Source organism: Lytechinus pictus, unplaced genomic scaffold (assembly GCF_037042905.1).
Source record: "Lytechinus pictus isolate F3 Inbred unplaced genomic scaffold, Lp3.0 scaffold_19, whole genome shotgun sequence".
Taxonomy (NCBI): Eukaryota; Metazoa; Echinodermata; class Echinoidea; order Temnopleuroida; family Toxopneustidae; genus Lytechinus; species Lytechinus pictus.
The window spans coordinates 5318862-5338210 of NW_026974140.1; the positions used below are offsets into that span (position 1 = coordinate 5318862).

Here is a 19349-nt window from a genome sequence, read left to right on the forward strand (position 1 = left end):
ACTAACCAATTTTTTGCAAGAGTTTTTTTTTAATGTGTTAAGTGTCAATGGCATAATTATTTTGGCAGAGTTTTTGCTTATTTGAGTTTTTCATGGCAAAAGTTTTATGCAACAGTTCTAGGCTTTATGAATATTCATTAGGTGGGCTGATGATGTCATATCCCCACTTGTTCTTTAGTATTTTATTATATGAAATTAGGTTTATTCAAAAATTTTCTTCCAAGAACTAAAACAATTGGATTGACAACTGATTAAGTGCATTAGTTATTTATTGCTGCAACGTATTTCATCATAATGGAAACACATCATTTACACATGTATACTAAAATATTTATGATTTCATGTAATAACATAAGAAAAAGGAAAGTGGGGAAGTGACATCATCAACCCACCTAATGAATATACATGAAAAAATATTGATAAACTTTAAAATTCAATAACTTCGTTATTTGTTATCTGAATTTGATTAACTTTACAGCATTTTGCTCTGTGAATTTTACTCTATTTATTTAGATTTAAATATTTTCAGCCCTAACCATCCCTTTGAGGCCACCGCACACCTCACGATTGGTCTGTGACCCGATTTTAGAATAAAACAGAATTTGATGCTAATATTGAGACAAGGAATATCTTACTGTGTAATGTCCTAAATCATCCTACGAATACGTATGTTAAAATCTGTGACTATGCTATCATCCTTATTAGAATAAAAGCGAATTTAATATCTAGACATAATGATGTCATAGCAATTGTATGATTGGATACGATTTGAAACTAATTTGACCTTAACTCCAAAATAAAAGCTGGCAATCATTCAAAATTGTTATATTAGTAACAGTAAATTTAACCTCAAATAAATTGATACTTTTCATTCACATTTTCAAAAAACAAGCAAAATGTGTTCTGTTTCAAAATCGGATCATGGACCAGCGTAAGGTGTGCGGTGGCCTTTAGTGACATTATGTAACATTAATAACAAACTGGTCTTCCGTTGCTCAACAATACCTGAAAGCTTTGTATAATGCTCGGTACCAACAGATGAAGGAACATGGCACATTGAGGACCAGAAAGAGAATGGCTAATCCAAAACAGAGCCCGGCGTTTCCTCCTTTGAAAACGGCAAAGTAGGCAAGGACGATCCACAGGTTTATGAACAATAACAGCGAATATACTGCAGATGAAAAATTGTTTTGACGTGAAGATGAGGGTGACGAGATAGCAAATGGGAGAGAGAAAAAGAAACAGAGAGAAATGAAAATTAAATGAGGGAATAAAGGGGGCAGGAAAAATGATAGAGAAGCGAAAAGAAAAGGAAATCAAGAGAAAGGGGAAGAGGAAGGGGGAGTAAAATGGAAATAAAAAATAAAGGGAAAAATAAAAGAGAAGGAATGAAAGAAAAGAACAGACAGGAGAAAAAAAGCAGAGTAGAAGAAAAGTGAAAAAGACATGAAAATGCCCAAGGTGCAAGAGGAAAATTATCAGCAATAGAATAAGAATCAAGGAGAGAAAGAAAAACACACATAAACATGAAGTGAGTGAAATCTGAAATGAATACCATAATCATACTACTCGATGTAAAATAAAATAGATGATCTGCCATTCATTACAAAATGTCAGTTTGAGATGATTTGCAGTATCTGATTATGCTAATATGATCTTGTTCTGGGAAGGCTTGCCACCATCACAACATGAAAAAGAACAATTTTCATTTTTAAATGTTACGATTGTCGAGATATGCAAAACGGACACTGCTTCTTTTGATTTCACTGAAATGAGCGTACGCAAAAAAAGCACAGAAATGGTCGATACACAAAATATAGACAAAAAATTTGAACCCGATACATGATTGACGCTGAATACAGAATGGTGGGCGTGTCCATTATGAGATGTCACAGGATGGTATGCATTGGTGAATGTCGGTTGCTGGACCTTACCTAAATGCTTTGTACATTGGTCTATACCAACAGACAAGCGCACAGGGGGTGGATACGAAGAGTGCGACCAGACTGAGACCAAAGCACACTCCTGAGCTAGAGCCCCCAGCTACACCAAGGTATACCACAGCAAAGATACTGTTCAGTATCAGCACCAAAGCATAAGCTGGGATAAAGAGGAAGACAGGGCACATGCATCATCCTGAATAAAATAAAAACTTATTTTCTTTTTATTAACAGCCATGATAATAGTGGTTCCTTACAAAAACTACTAGTATGATATCCAATTGACAAGTTGCCCAAGGTGCTCAATATAATACGATGTAACAGAGGTTCAGCAAGGTTCCCAATGACAGTGCTCTCAACATTTAACTCTTCCTTTCTGAACGAAACATTTACACTTGAAAGAAAATTGGAAGTGCAGATCATCTCTCACCACAGGTCATTTGAGCCATTGTGGAGTTCAAACCCTGGGCTGTCTGTTTTACAATTCAAATGATGTATCTACTAGATTTCAGCAACTCTTCTAAAGCCTAACCATACCAATACCAATGCTGACATCCTTCATGAAGGCCCAGCTACTGTATGTGTGCCAGAGATTGCAAGATACATATTCAAACCCAATAAAATAGAAGGAAATGTAGTTCCAAGTTTGGTCAAGGTCATTAGATAAGTGCTATTGTCAATTGGAGCTCCCACTGTACGAGCTGCAGTTTGGTGATGTACAGTACATGTACCAGTGGAGTTTAAGAACTCAAAGTCAGTCTAATCTTGCCAGCAACAAAGGCACTATTCATGAAGGCTCTGCAATTATTGTCACAGAGACGGCAAGGTACACCTTCAATCCTAGGTCAAGAGCGGCAATGGATGAACAATATCAGAGACACCGTGGGTCAGTACAACCATGAAATTATTGGCCATTATATTTTGTATTTAGCTATGCACTTGAAATGACATAGCACATTCAAACCAAAAGCATCTAGACAACACATTCAATTCATCATGAGGTTACTCCTATTTTTTTTTTTGGTGCCAATACCAATCCAAGAATCAGAGCATGAAATTGGATGAATATGGGTAATCCACATGTTGAATAGCGAGTGTTGCAAAACAAAATAGGATATAAAGTACATGTGAATACTGGCCTAAAATTCATGGAACAAATTGTCCAGGGCCATTTCTCAAATAACATCTTCTTAGACATTCCATTCAAAAGTGTAATGGAAATACAACAACAGTGGGAGAATCCAAGTGAAATAACTTTTCACTGAAAATTTCTCACTGCCCGTTGAAATTCTATTTGCTATGATTCAAAACAAACTCCTAATGCCGCAGTCACATTTCCCCTACAGCGAGCCATAAACAGCTGTTTTATTATTTTCATTCAAACCACCTATATGTAGCTGGTACAAAGAATGTTAACATGACTGTTTTCAACTCGCCGTATGGCCGCCATAGGGGAAATGTGACTACATACGTTCTCTTAATCAGCACCAGACCAACATTGAACCAGCTTTACACAAGCAGCTCTAGACGTCACTCCAGACTACTCCAAACTGGTTAAAAATCAGCTCCAACACAAGTGAACTTTCCATGATATCTTGCCCTTCATTAATCATTCTGTGCTCAGTTTCATTTAGCTTGTTATCAATACCAGTGTGTTGGCTCAGTTGGTAGAGCGTCCGTCTCACAACCGGGAGTTCAAACCCCAGCCGCGTCAGACCAAAAGACGTTAAAAGATGGGAGTTGCTGCTACTCTGTTTGGCGTTCAACAATAAGGGATCTGGCGCTGCACAGCAGCTGCTGGGCCCACGATCAATTGGGCAAAACAGATTTTCGGAGTATTTCATTTCTAATGTCTATTTCGAACAATAAAAATATGGTTAACCAATTCACAAATTTACTCTTGACCAATCAAAAGCAATCATTTCAGTAGCTTGCAACAGCAGCAAGCGATGACACATTTTGTGAAATGGTCCAGAAGTACACACCTTCCATAGATACAATATTACATTTGTAGTCTGTTGAAAAGAATACATTGAATTACTTTCAAATGGCAACCTTTTTAAACAATATCTTTTCAGAAATGCACATGTAATTCAATGAAAAAAGAGGTATTTTGATTCAAATTTAGGAATTTGGAAAAGACATGGTACATGTATATCTTATACTAGTTTACAAGCCCCTCTACACTGAGTGTGGTAATGGCCCTGCTCACAAAACAGTGGCGATGTACTATTTGTGTACATATCATTCAAAAGTCCCTGTTTACACCAAACATGCACCATGCCATAGTATCTAACAGTAAACCTGGTTGGTGTTTCATAAAGCCGTTTATAAGTTACAAGTGACTTTGTGAACAATTGGTGACCTTTTCTTGTGGTAAATTATATGAACCAAATTTTCCTTGGTGTTGATTTAACTCACAAGAAAGAATCAAAAGTTGTTCGTAAAGTCACTCATAACAAATGAAGAGCTTTGTGAAACACCCACCTGGAGTTGTTTTTACAAAATACCATTTGATACAGGTTGAAAGAGAGTGGTAAAGACAGGGCAATTATGAGAAGAGTAATTCCTAATTCTCACCAATCCAAAGATAATATCCCAATTTGACTGTCCTCTGGAATTCCAAGGGGATATCAACAGCAAAGTCTTGATAGAAACAGGGCTGGAGAGGAAACCATTTGGGAAGCGGTGGCCAATTGTTCTCTCGTGCTTCAAAAAAAAAATAATAATCATTTTTCATTAACATGTATATAATCAGTTTGATGACAAAAGATGTTGTACTTACACATCAGAAGATACTCTCTTCGTACTGAAGGGCTGGTATCCAATTTCAGTTTAAAGAATTTGTCATATTTATAGAAAATGAACTTATTAAAGGAACATCACCAGGTTTTGCAGAACTTTCATTTTGTTGGAAATTATAAAAGGATAATTCTTATTCAAAACCTATAATCTGACCCCGACATCTAGATTTCATGTACATGTATTACTTAATTTCATCTGCACACTTGAACAAATCCAATAATGAATCCATTACAACCATGTAATTAATGCATGGTTTATGCAGACTTCAAGGTGTTTAATATTGTACTTGATTCAGCTTAAACATACATGTACATGTATACTGTACTTTAAGAAAGGACTGGCAAGGAATACGCATTTGGGGTATTAAAATTAATGTTTGTTATCACTCAGACAATGATTAAGCTACGGTTTCTTAAAATAAAGGCTTTAAACTCATGATTTTAATCATAACAAGCCTATTTTTTGTCCCTTTGTCAAAACCATATATTGCTCATTAGCCTGTTGAGCTAAATTAAGAAATCTGCATTTATAATGGGTTAAATTTCATCCATCTTTGTGATCTGGGGTCACAGTTTAAGCTTTGAAACTGATAAAATATCAACTCTTCTTTTGTACTGACAAATTTTCAATATTGTTTAAAATGATATAAAAGACTAAAATGTCCTCACTGTTATATTGTGCACTTCTCATTTGTTGTTCTCTTCTTGAAAGTTCCGCAGCTTTCCTTTCTAGCTCTTCCTGTCTCTTTTGTAATTCTGCTGCTCCTTCACTAACAGCCTATAAAAATAGAAGAGAATCATTAATTGGAAAAGAAATGCAATCTCCAAAGCTAGACCACTCTGATCGAACCCACAAAATTCAAGAAAATGGATCTGTGATAGTGTGAAAGGCAAAGATGATCGTGGAGATGGAAAATGTGTTAATATCGCCATAAAAACTGGCTGACTGGCAATTTGAATGTCATGTTTATTGTGAAAATGTAAGTGGGCTTTTTCCTACACCAAACTAAAATGTAATTCTATATTAAATTATCATCATTATCTTTTTTTGTGGGGGGTAGGAGTATTCTTTAGCTGAGGATACGTGACATCGGCAATTCATTCTGAGTGTTTTCTAGCGTAGCTTTAATGAAATACTACTGATAGTTTACATGTACGTATCAGGGCAGAGTATTTTTTTTTTTACTTTTTTTTTTGTATTGGCAGCTCCTAAACAGTCATATAGTTTCCCTTGACACACAACTTAATAATAATACAGTATGTATATCATTTACTGTCATCATAGAAATCGTCATCTTACATTACCATGTGTAATTTTTTTCTTTTTATCAAACTTAAAATGCTAAGAGTTAATGTACATATTACAAGTATAGAATTGGGTTGTCACCTGTTATACTATTGCACACAGTTCCCAAATATTCATTATCATCACAATCACTGAAACAAAGGTCATCATCATCATTATGTTACAATGTAAAGTACGCCCTCCAATTCAGCTTCATTCCATCATCATCATCATTGTAATAATTATCACTCATTATCTCATTTGTTTTCTTCTTCATACTCCTATGCAAGATCTTCCTTCCATAACAATTTATCTTCACTAATAATCATTGCTATAATCATCATCATTAATCCTCCTCATCATCACCATCATCATCATCATCATCATCATCATCATCATCATTATCATCACCATCATCACCATCATTATCATCACCATCATCACCATCATCATCATCATCATCATCATCACCATCATCATCATCATCATCATCATCATCATCACCATCATCACCATCATCATCATCATCACCATCATTATCATCATCATCATCATCATCATCATCATCACCATCATCACCATCATCATTATCATCACCATCATTATCATCATCATCATCATCATCATCATCATCACCGTCACCATCATCATCATCATCATCATCATCATTACCACCATCACCATCATAACCATCATTATCACCATCATCATCAATCCTCCTCCTCCTCATCATCATCGCCGTCATCATCATAACACTCACTGGTTGGGCTGCTGACTGTGTGTATGATGGTGGTAACTCTGATGTTGGTGCCATCACGGCTGGCTGTTGCTGGGGTTTAACTGGTAATGGGGCAGCCACTGGTGTTGTTTTGGAACCATTACTTGCCTACAGAGAAAAAAAAAATTAAGAGAAAACAATTAAAAAAACCCAAATTTAATCTTCTCATATTAATACAGAAATACATCCTTATCGCATGGTGTCATCAGTACAGCATGTACATATACATGGACATGTATGTAATTAAATAACCTGATCATTTGGGACAATGTGGCATACAGTTCATATTTCAATTAAACAGTTAATGAGTAGGGGTGATATAGAAGATTGGAAGGTTAAAACTACATATCAAAATTGAAGAATACACAGCAATGTTTAATAGCAATTTACATACTAATCTCTACATGTCAAATCAAAATACACACTGTAACAATGATTCTTTCAAATTGTATGATAATGCAATACTGTACATCTTTAGACTATGTGAAAGCAATTCTCTGTCAAAACCTACCCCGGGCTCCACAGAATAAATAAATTATCAGGTACATGTACATTACAACACACAAACTAAATTGAAATTATTTTATTTTACTATAATAAAGAGAAAAAAAAAATTTTTTTAGAAAGACACTCATTAAAATCAAAATCACATTTTGCATGCATAGTGATGGTTATAGAGGGAAAACATGTAATATACACCTGTCTGTTTGAGTCTTCAAAAGGATTGAATTCCTCTAGCCCACCTCGGGAGTTTGCCGTTGCCTCGGTAACTGATGGATCCTGGAAGATGATGTTAAGAAACAAAGAGACCACAAAGGATGACTAGGGTTACCATAACAACACTAAAGGCAGTCATTATTTCTAATGAGGTCAAAACAGAATAGCAGGGATTACCAAGCAAAATAATGTAGGTGAAGGTGCAGCTGCATCTTTATGTTAGCAATGTCTGATGCGGCAGGTTTACATGTACATCTTGCTATTAATTTTTTTATTGTCTGTGAGTCAGTGCAGCTTGAACATCCTACATGTAGGTGGAAAAACTGGAAATATCATTACTTCTTGGAAAAAGATTTAAAAGTCAAGAATGCCATATTTCCTCTGCCCATTTCTTAGAAATTACGCATTTTCTACATGATCTATATTTGGCACATACATGTAATTTTCAATCATACGCTCTGTGGTCATTTATTGGAATCTGTTCTATTAAACTCAATGAGATTGTTACCACAGCTTGAATTCACATTCAATTTATTGTATGATGTACATCCACTTACCTGGTACAACCCAAACAAATACTTCAAGAGCAATAAATGCATATACTGTATGACCCCAATACTGTGTAAACAGCTCATCAAGATTGCATTTTTATTATCCATATTTAATACTTCAGCACCGTTCCTTAGTTGATGGATGGTTTTAAGTGTTAGCTACAAACATTTATGCAAAGCAGAGCTCTTCTGATCTCACCCCCATCAGTCAGAGATACCCTGCATGTGAAACATTTTCCCAAGAAAGCTTTATTGAATATCAAATGAATATTGAAATGTCACCACCTTCCATAGCATATAGACTTGAACTTCAAACAATTAGCCAGAAGACTGAAAATCAAATATTAATTGTACAGTACATAATACGGGGGCAGCGGGCGAATTCGCCCCGGAAATGCCTAAAGTCACCCCCGAAATCACCCAAAATCATGCTTTTGGGGGTGGAATAAAATCCAGAAGTCGCCCCCGAAATAATTGCTGAGTGATGACATAGGTCGCGCGCGCTGCGTTGCTAGCTCAGCAGCCACAAGCCGGCTGGAACGCACGAGGTCCCTCCGTAACTTTGATAGTTAATTTAATTTCCTTTTTTATTGCATTTTTAAGATACCATCCTGAATTTGCAAGAACATAAGATTTTGCAAGAACATAAGAAAGCTGTGTGATGAATAATAACGTTTCAACTGGATATTTTTCGGTCGGAAAAGGAATACGACAGGGGGATCCTTTATCTCCATATCTTTTTATATTAGCTATAGAAATGCTAGCCATAAACATAAGAAAAAATGAAAACATTCAAGGCATAAGAGTAAAAAATACTCATGAAATTAAGTTGTCTATGTACACTGATGACATAACGGTTTATTTGTCAAACTTTGAGTCGTATCATCACCTCACGGAAGCTCTAAATGATTTTCAATTATGTTCATCACTCTCACTGAATTACGATAAGACGAAAGCAATGTTTATAGGACAATTCAGTTTGCAAAACCCATCTATACCAATAGATTTTTAAAAGTTTTTTAACGTTTTGACAATTCTTGGACTTGACATCTCTTACTCTTTTGAGGATAGAATGGCGCAATTACAAAGAATTCTATCCAACATTAAATCTCAACTAAATTTATGGAAAGCCAGGAATTTATCATTATACGGGAAAATTCAACTTGTGAAAACTTTTGCTCCCTCTCAGCTGTTATATGCAGCCAGCATATTATCTATACCTTATTCATAAGGTGAACACATTACTGTATGAATTCATTTGGGGTGGTCCTGATAGAGTAAAACGTGAAGTGTTGGTTAAGGAATACGATGACGGGGGGTTAAAGATGACTTGCATCAAATCGATTATTCAAGCTCAGAAAATTAAATGGGTTTCGAGACTTTTCTCCTCAACTTCGAAGGGCTAGAAAGATATATGTATGGAATTGTTGTCACCTTTCGGTGGAGAATACATTTTTTATTGTAATTTTGATATGAAATATTTGAATATTGAAGTGTCAAATTGGTTGATGGACATTTTACAAACATGGTGTTTATTGGAAAGGAAAATAGATATTACCTATGAGTTTATATGGAACAATCAATCACATTTAAAGGAAAATCTATTTATAAACCAAACATAAAAGAAAAGGGATTCACTAAAATTACTGATATGTTAGATGAATTTGGACGCCCACTGCGCTGGAGGGAAGCGAAAGAAAAGGGTTTAAAGTTTACTGAGTATTTTGAATTGTTAGATTGCTATAAAATAATGCCAGGAAATGGAAAGTTTTCTTTTTACAACAAAACTACCATCATCTTGTAAAAGAACCTGGGGATTTCCCTTCTCTTTTCTGTGAATCTGCATTTAGACAAATTCACAATATATCGACTAAGCAATTTTATCGCACTTTTTTAAATATTAATAACTCCGAAACCTCCAAGGTGTTTACCTGTTTTAATCAATTTTACAACATCGATAGGCAACAGACTTCCAAATTGTTCACTCTTCCATTACGAATCACTATTGACACCAGACTTCGAATCACACACTATAAAATTTTAAATAACTTAATACCTACAAATGAATGGCTCACAAAAATAGGAAAGAACACCAATGCATTATGCTCTTTTTGCAATGCGACACCCGAGACATTGGATCATTTGTTTTTTGCATGCCCTAAAATAGCATCCTTTTGGAATGCGTTGCGTATGAGAGTGACTGATTTTAATCCTAATTTATTTCCTTTCACGAGATACTATTTTATTTGGATTACTTGAACCATTAAGTCAATCCACCTTAGCAATTAATTTTCTAATTTTACTTGGTAAACAATTCATTTTGCGATGTAAATACCAAGAGACTCTCCCTAGTTCGAAACAATTTAATTATTATCTTTTATCTTATAAAGTTACTGAGGAAATTATTGCAAAAAAGAAAAACAAACTCAATAAACACAATGTAAAATGGCAAAACATAAACAATTATTTTTCCATTGTATAAATTGTAACCACTGTAGATTAGTATTTTGTGTTAATCGTCTTTTTGTGAGCTTGTTTTATCTTCTGTTCATGTTGTAGTGGTGTTTCTTATGTCATTCTTTCGGTCATGTTAATACATTAAAATGTCATATTTTTTTGGGTTGCACTATACCCCCTGCGATGTCGCCAGGACGACAATGGACCGACGGGTATTACCGTACCCCTTTTCTTTTTCGGTTAATAGGTCGTCCTGTCCGTAAGACTAGGGTACAAGATGCTATTCTGAGTACACAATTTATGTTGTATGTACTTATACACAGTTTGTATTAATGTTCTGTTTGATTGAAGTGCAACGATATGTTTTGTATACTTTGATTGTTTTTGTGACGAATAAAAACTGCAAAGATAAAAAAAAAGAACATAAGATTGTGAACTCTAAAAAAAAATCCGTTTTTTTTCTTCTTCATTTTAGCGTGTTTTTCGGCGACCCCAGCTCTGGAAATAAGCTGCGGATTTCGCAATTTGAAGGCCGAAATTAGGATTTTCAGCAGGGATTTCTGGTAACAGTCAGCGCCTGAGCATACTATGTACCGTATCGGCGCTAATGCAGTTTCACAATGCCTGTGTTGCGGTGATGATTGACTGTGAGCTGTGCTGCGTTCAGTGGCTGCGCTGAGCTGGCATAGGTGTAGCTTAGCTTGTGAAATAAATTGACATGTTGACATATGTACATGTAGCTGTCAGGCTGCGATTCATAAAATAATTTTCCAGTGAGTTATATCAAATAAGAAATCAAAATTTATGAAAACGATTCCTCTGAGTACAAATTCTGTTCAAATTTGATAAACTTCATCCTAATCAATTGGATGGACAAAATTATAAAATTCAGAAGGTCCATTTAATTCAATACATGATATACATGTACAAACAATAAACATTAGATCTAAATGAACAAGAAATTTAACAATTAATAACATTAACAATGAAGAAAAATAAATAGCAATTAAATAAACAATGTTAAACATTAAGTTAATTTGGAAACAAGCAGGAATAGAAGACTTGTCCTGGGTCGCACATTACATACAACGTATTTACGAAAAGTGAGGCCCCCAAAATGAAAAAGTAGCCCCCAAAATTGTTCAAAAAATTGAAAATGGAGCCCCCGAAAAAAAAGGTAATATTTTCCCGGAAGAAATGTACAATGAACAAAACATTCAGTCAAAATAAGTATACGTACAGTACTTTAGTAGAATTTACATGTGCATTCAAGTTTCAGTTTCTAACAAAACTATGATTAGCATGTAGCTCTTTGTAAGTTGCTTTATAATATTCAAAGGCTGACTACATGCACATTATAAAAAAGGAAAATATTTGTGAGTACTGTATATAAGTATTATGAATTGTATGGTATGGGATTTATACACAATGAAGTGAGATCTATGCAAGAGAAGAGTAAAGGATAGCAAAAACATGAGGGCAACGGGTGATTTCGCCCTCATGATCGGCCAAACTCACTCCTAAAATTCCTCCAAAATGCAATTTTAGAGCAACCATTCTATCACCCCAAGATCTGTCGAAAATGTTATTCAAGATTATTTAAAAAATCAATATACCGTATTCTAACTATGGCAGAATAATAATAAAGGCCTACTGCATGTTGCACCTTAAAAGTACAGGAACCCTTCAAAAAAAAAAAATGCCCCCAAAATTCTGTTATCACCACAATGTGGAATAAAAATAGCCCTTAAAAAATAACAATTATAATATCCTACTCTGGAAGAGTACACTATATTATATGTGTACATCTAGATCTCTTCACAGATAATACATGATTCCCAATTTTCCCCATACACTATTTCATGCAGACCATTATTTCAACAAAATTTTTAATGGCAATGCATCTGATAATGAAGCCAAGCAGGAAGCTTATACATGTACATCTACAGTATCTTGGAAAGCAGACACTTAGAAATTATGTCAAAATTATCATCAAAGTGCCCTACATGTATGACTATGGTGTAGTGAGACCGTGAAAGGATTTAAAGAGACATACAATATATTTCATTATTTTTCAGGAATGACATATTATGCAGTATGCATGCACATGTAGTACATGTACATTTCCTATACATGTACATGAAGACATGTATGAAAATCACTACTGTCCATTTCTGGTAGGGCTGTTATCATTAGGAAAATTCTCTGTCGATATATTGCTAAAAATATCTTTTCGATATGTTCTATCGACAAAACATAATCAATACACATTTTTTATGCATTATAGCAATGTCACATATTCGCGTCGGTCAAAATTTGTAATTGTATCTGCCACTGTACCAAGAACGCTTTAAAATCCATGTTCATCAGATGTAAATGATTACATACTAGTAACATCTTTTAACAAACATATTTACAAAATACATCCTCACCTCACACGTTATTAGCATTATTTTGGAGTTGGATGAAGTTTTATCAACAATTTTGGCGCTTTTTAGACATAGTTCTGAGCAGTCAACATCTTTCGCCTATCCGCCATTTTGATATCATGCTGTACATCTTCAAACGTAGAGGGCAGCAACACACGGCTGTATGCTGCCAAATTCTATATTTAGTTGGTACTTTGGTAAAATTGAGCTTGCGCTTGTGATGTTTTCGATTCGATCGAATGGAGTCGAGTGCAGTCACAATGTTTGGATTGTCATGATTATAGCGAAGTGGGGGTGAGATTGTGTTTTGTGGCAAGTAAGTATTCGTATTTTGTTGAGATTTTGGAGTACCGGTAATTTCTGTTGCTGTTCTGTGCAGTTTGAGGAAAAATATGTTGTCCATGATTTTCCGTTTGAAAAGCCACTTTCAAAAGGCGGTTTCCGTGAATTAGGTGAAATCGCGTAAAATCAATGTGTCCCTACCTAATAGTGGGCATTATCGACAAAGGGAGAAAGGTTATCGATATCGCTAAGTGGCAAAAAACAAGCGATTATCGACAAAACCAGCGATAAAGACATTATCAATAACAACCCTAATTTCTGGTGAAATTTGACAGAGAATACTTGGAACTGCATGTAACCATCATTGGCAGGCTTAATTGGTCTCGTATCCAGTATTGCCTTACCATTCAAGAATCAATAATTTTCATACACAATTTGAGTCATACAGTATGTAATATACACGTCCACGCATGACCAGATCTATACACCATACTTGTACCACAAAGTGCTGTCCTATGTTTGTCATGCATGATTAATCCAACTATTATGATGGAGGATTCAGATTTTGAGTATGACTCACAATATGACAAGAGTGTCATATGACATGATTCCCAATACAAACATTTTTTTTAGAATTGAAGTATTCAGTATGACATGCAATGGGATTGTAGTGCACTCATATTCCCACTCATGCATGAATATGGTCAGTGATTTTCATTTTCAGATTAATCACACAAAAAATAAACTAAAGTATGATTTAATAAAAAATTATATGGTTGAGAAAGAACTAGAGCCCTAAAATGTTAATAATCATCATTTTGAGTGCATGAATTGCATAATTATCATTTTTTTTCCATGTTCAAATTTTAAGCCCGCCATATACTGAATCCCCTTTTGCCATGTGCATTAATAGGGTGTCACTATATACATGTATGAGTTCTGCATTCAAAGTACATATGTAGCATTAACCTTTAATTGGTGTACTATAAATAAACATTGTAGAGCAATATTACAGAAAAATCAATATTCTTGTGAATACTGTACATAAAATCATAGATTTCGAGATTTTAAACTAAAATATACCTTCTCTTCTGTTTAATGAAGATTACTATTTCAATGTCAACAGTGTAATGGACAATGCCAAGCATGTACTGCATGTGTTTGTATGCAATACACTTGCAAATGAAATGATTGCCCTGCCTGTATTACACAAAAAATAAAACTAGAAATATCATTGAATAACAGATCTATTATCCATAATGTTTTATTTTCATGGCAACAAAATCTGACACAATCAAATAATGTGCCTTGCAATCTTCACTCTACATGTACATGTAGACCAATGTAAACATTTTTAGGCTATACAAATGTACCAATTTCATTGAGCGCTGAATGAAACTGTTACTTCTAAAGATTTTCCCTAACCAACCAACTATCCACTACATGCATGCTCCCTTGACACAATAGCAGGGGTACATGAATAAAATTCTCTTGTCAAGTTGGAATGTAGAGATCTGTCACATTATCAATATCTCAAAATTTCAAGGAACCTTGCCAAATCTGAACAAAAAAGGCAAAACTCAAACTCACTATATACTCCGGTCCGATCATATTGGTGGTCGATGCATGAAACTGAATATCAATTACCGTCAGTGAATATACTTTGTTCTAAATTCAGTCCGATTCCAACAAACATCACACATCGTTACAAGGATACACTCCTCTGCAGCCGTTGTCCACAGCCAAATTCAGCCGATACATTGATGAACTATGTACGCAGAATGGCAGTCTGTTCACACAAAAATAAAACCACTAAAATGACCTTTCCTGCAGTAACGCCTTCATCATTTTCAAGATACACATATTGGACGAGAAAGCTCAATGTTGGAGTAATATGACTTTGTCATGATGATCTAATTATACATCAGCAACAGGCACGCTAACGAAATGAAATGGGCATTTACGAACCACTGTACAGCCAGCATGCCCTGCTATCCTCCTCACCATGCCCTGTATGGATAGCATCTATTAGCATTTCAAATACTGTGCTAACAAACAGCCTTGAGGTTATGTGAATATTCATAAAGCACTGCAGCTGGATCTTATTAAAAATATAAAATATAGATTTTTTGCAAATGCAAGGTTCACGTTGGATTGGAATCAAAGGCAAGCGAGATTGGAAGGGAGGTGAGAGGAAAAGTTAGGGTACTATTTTCAGTTAATCTTGTGCTAAAAAAATGTAATACTGAAAAGGACATTAAACTGAAGACAGATTGTCTTTAATAATATTGCAATGAATGATTTGATGTGACTGGAATAAAATCTCTCATCTACATGTACTAATCTGAAACAACGGCAAAACCTTTTTTAACACAAAATTTCTAGTTAACACACAGAGTACCAGCATTTATAAAAAGAATCCATTTTATTTTGTTTTAAAGTACACTGTAGTACACCTGTGTTCAATTCATTTTATCAGCCATGTATGCATTGAGTATAAATGTATATTACAGAATGATGTTATTTTTGTGAATTTACTGCTACTGAAACAGACAGATCAATTTAATTTCCTGTCAAAAAGTGAATTAATAAAGTACCTACATGTACACCGTATACTTGGAAAACTGTACCATCCATGCACACTCTTAAAATAGTTGGGCAAAAAATGCCCAAGTTTTAACCAACTCTGGGCAACATACAGTACTGTCGACACACCTATTGGTTAAAATCTGTCCAAATTGGGTAATAAATTTGCTCAATTGGATAATAACTGCCCAGAATATATACCGACATACCAACAGTGGACAATATGTCGCCCAGCATTTTACGTGTATAACTATTGTACCAGTGAATTGGTCCATTCAATTTTATGTCTTTTACCAACAAAAAATCTCTGAGATATCAATAAGAAAGTAAGTTTAATCATAACACATGTATGTTTTGCATATTCTGGAATGGTTTGAAATTAATCCAATGGCCGGGGTAATAATTACTGTAAAGCGCATTGAGCCATTCTGGGAAAAGCGCTATATAAAAATTGGCTATCATTATTATTATTAACAAAGATAAAGTGAGACAAATTTTGCATAAATTTTTTTGCACTTTGTGCATAGATGAGCAACAACAGTTTGAATGTCAAAATCAAGCTGTGAAGAAAAATTGGTCAAGGATACAACAAACTTGTGTTTTATTAAAGGGATTTCTCAACAGAAGTATTTTGTGTTTTTATTTTTGTTTCATACATATATAAGTCTCTGAATAAGAGTGAAGTTAGATTTACAGTCTAAGAGCAATCATTTTTGACATATTGTATGCCTCAGCTTTTATAAAAGTATTTTTTCATGAACAAACAAATTCACTATAAAATAAGACTAGAGCTACATGAATATACTCTTAGTCAGGACAATGATCAGTTTCAAATTGTAAAAAAAAAATTGATGATTTCATTTTCCTCTGAAAATATGTTTCATTTCCTCTAATTTGCATCACCATATTTTCAGGGTAGCATTACATGTACATGTACATGTATCTCCTTAATTTTGATTGACTGAAAAGCAATATTGTGACTTTGATAAAACATCCAACAAAACCTTTCATGAGACGCTCCAAAAATCATGCTCAGAGTACATGCAATACATGTACCTGTATCAACAAAGGAGAATAGGAGATTACATGTATTAATTGGGAATTCAAAGTATAACACCATCCTGCTCTGAAAGTCTGAATAATGGCAGTGATTTTGGTGATTATTCAACATACAGTACATACTAGTTACAAGTACATGTATGTCTGTTGAATAATCACCAAATAACTTGTTAATACAGAAGACTGAATATATTATACAGACTTTATGTACTAATTGATTTGTGGCGCATAAAGGATTTTAATGAATTAACACTAAGGTTTTACAGAAGGATCAAAGTGAAAGTATTCCTGTTCAACAGAGTGTAATAACAAAAGGAAAGAGAAAATAAATATCAAAAAATTTCTTATCAAACAGAAATTAAAATATTTCTGGAGGCTCAATGAACTTTAACCTACATGGACTCATCAGATATAGATGCAGAAGAAAAACAAGTCAAAAACAAAACCTCTGCATTATTCTTTAACTTACATACATTTGTTTGCATCACAAAACAATTTGTAAGTACAGTGCGCCTTATTCTTATGAATCATACAGGGTATTTTTATGAATCATAAATGCAAGAAACGAGAGGCGTGTACTGTTCGTTACAAAATAATTTTAATACACAACTCGATGTTATCAAAATTGGCTATGTATTTATGTATGTACATCAGACCTTCATGAACGAAAGAAACCTACCCTCTGCCACCAGTATGATTCAAAACTTTGTGATGATTCCATGTCGAAAAGAAAGTGAAATCACTTTCCAACAGTGAACACTACCCAAAGTACTTGTTCGGCAACATGCCCCTCGTTCTATTTCTGATCACAAGACGGGGTCCAGAGGGCAAATGACTGCAGGGCTGTATAGTCATGCAGTGTACTGGGGTAATCTCTCAATAAAATAGAAAATGATGATTCCTGTAATAAGACACTCTTGTGATGGTACCAGGGAAAGTCCTACAGTGCTGGTTGCTGACTGGTTGTCTACATGTACATGCCTTTAATACAAGGGGGGCCAAGGAAGTCAATGAAATGAAGCCGGGGACAAGCACCACTGCTCGGAGGCTATCATAATTTTCCAGTTGCTCTTTCTGTGCTACAAATCTACATGAAGAGAATAATGAGGGTGCATGATTCCATATGGGGAGCAAAATACTGGTAGTTTACACGTTCAGTATGCCTGCACATTCATTCTTGTATTAAGACACACTCTACTAATCAACTCATCACCAGCACGCTACCCAGAGATATTTTGAGTTCTTGCCAACACAGAAGCTATACCTAGAGACATAAACTCTGCTGTGATCAAGGCAGAAAGAGAGAGTGAAAATTACTCAGCTCCCCTCTCTCTAAAGTTTTGAAAAGCTTTAGAAACCTCGGACACGTAATAGATTTCAACAAACAGGAAGGTGCTTATTTTATGAGGTAAAACACTTCAGGAGCAATGTTTCGATCAAAGACTTCGATTAGGGATTCTGGTAGCAGTGAGTCAAGAGGGGGCAACATGCTCAAATCCTTTACTGCCAAGTTTGGGACTGTTCACGTGGCTGATGTAATGAAGAAGATCCCAGAGAAAATTGTTGCGATACCGGGTAGGGTAGAAGCAGCAATGCATAAGGTAGGTACAGTTTAATTAGTTGATATCTAACTTTTAATATAAATGTAAAAGTCAAGAAGGAAGGAAATCAACTTGTAAATGATAAACAAGTGCTTAGAACAATATGGTGATAACACTGGATTTAAAAAAAAAATGTCAGTGAATTCATAACTACCGAGTATTGTATGTGGTGATGCTCCTGCCTTGTAAAAATGGATGAAAGAATTTCAACTGCATCGATACTGAATTTCTTATTGTGTCTTATATGTTATTAATGAGATATAAGGGCATGTGTGTGTTGAATTTCTCTATTGCTTCATGTATATACACACATATAACAAGAGTGTCGCTAAGGCGAGCACATAATACGCCCGTCTGTAACTCGGAAAATGGAGTTATTGGTCTAGCAAGAAAAGTGGAAGGTAGCGACTACACCTTTGACCTTCTGACCTCAAAATCAATAGAATTGCTAGGATCTACATGTATGCTAGTATCATACACACCAAATTATATAAGCCTAGGTTAAGTTGAACTAAAGTGATCGCGTTTACAAGGACTTCAGAAGGGCAAGATGAAAATGTGTCACTGTGACCTTGACCTTTGACCTATTGACCTCAAAATCATGAGGCTTCCTGGGACCCATGCTACATGTAGTATCATATACCAAATTATATGAGCCTAAGTTAAGTTAAACTGAAGTTATTGCGTTTAAAAGGACTGCAAAAGGGTAAGATGAAAATATGTCACTGTGATTTTGGCCTTTGACCTTTAGACCTCAAAATCAATAGGCTTCCTGGGACCCATGCTAGTATCATCATACATGTACAAATCAAATTATATAAGCCTAGATTAAGTTAAACTGAAGTTATCACGTTTACAAG

At 34.9% G+C, this 19349-nt stretch overlaps 1 protein-coding gene across 5 annotated transcripts in view; it reads right to left on the reverse strand.

Annotated features, from left to right (window-relative positions):
* The window catches only part of LOC129260993 (secretory carrier-associated membrane protein 1-like), a 33905-nt gene extending 16048 nt beyond the window's left edge, over window positions 1–17857 (reverse strand). Inside the window, exons 1-6 of one of the 5 annotated variants that reach the window (XM_054899018.2) lie at window positions 17568–17857; window positions 7507–7587; window positions 6790–6915; window positions 5414–5522; window positions 4521–4649; window positions 1006–1171 (exon numbers count right to left, since the gene is read on the reverse strand). In XM_054899018.2, coding sequence (XP_054754993.1) covers window positions 1006–1171; window positions 4521–4649; window positions 5414–5522; window positions 6790–6915; window positions 7507–7587; window positions 17568–17609 — 653 coding nt within the window. In that variant the 5' untranslated portion in view covers window positions 17610–17857. Of the gene's footprint in view, window positions 1–1005; window positions 1172–1934; window positions 2101–4520; window positions 4650–5413; window positions 5523–6789; window positions 6916–7506; window positions 7588–14833; window positions 15264–17567 lie in introns of those variants that run through there. The other 4 variants (XM_054899015.2, XM_054899016.2, XM_064114636.1 and 1 more) reach the window with 4 other exon arrangements.
* Window positions 17858–19349: the final 1492 nt, after the last annotated feature.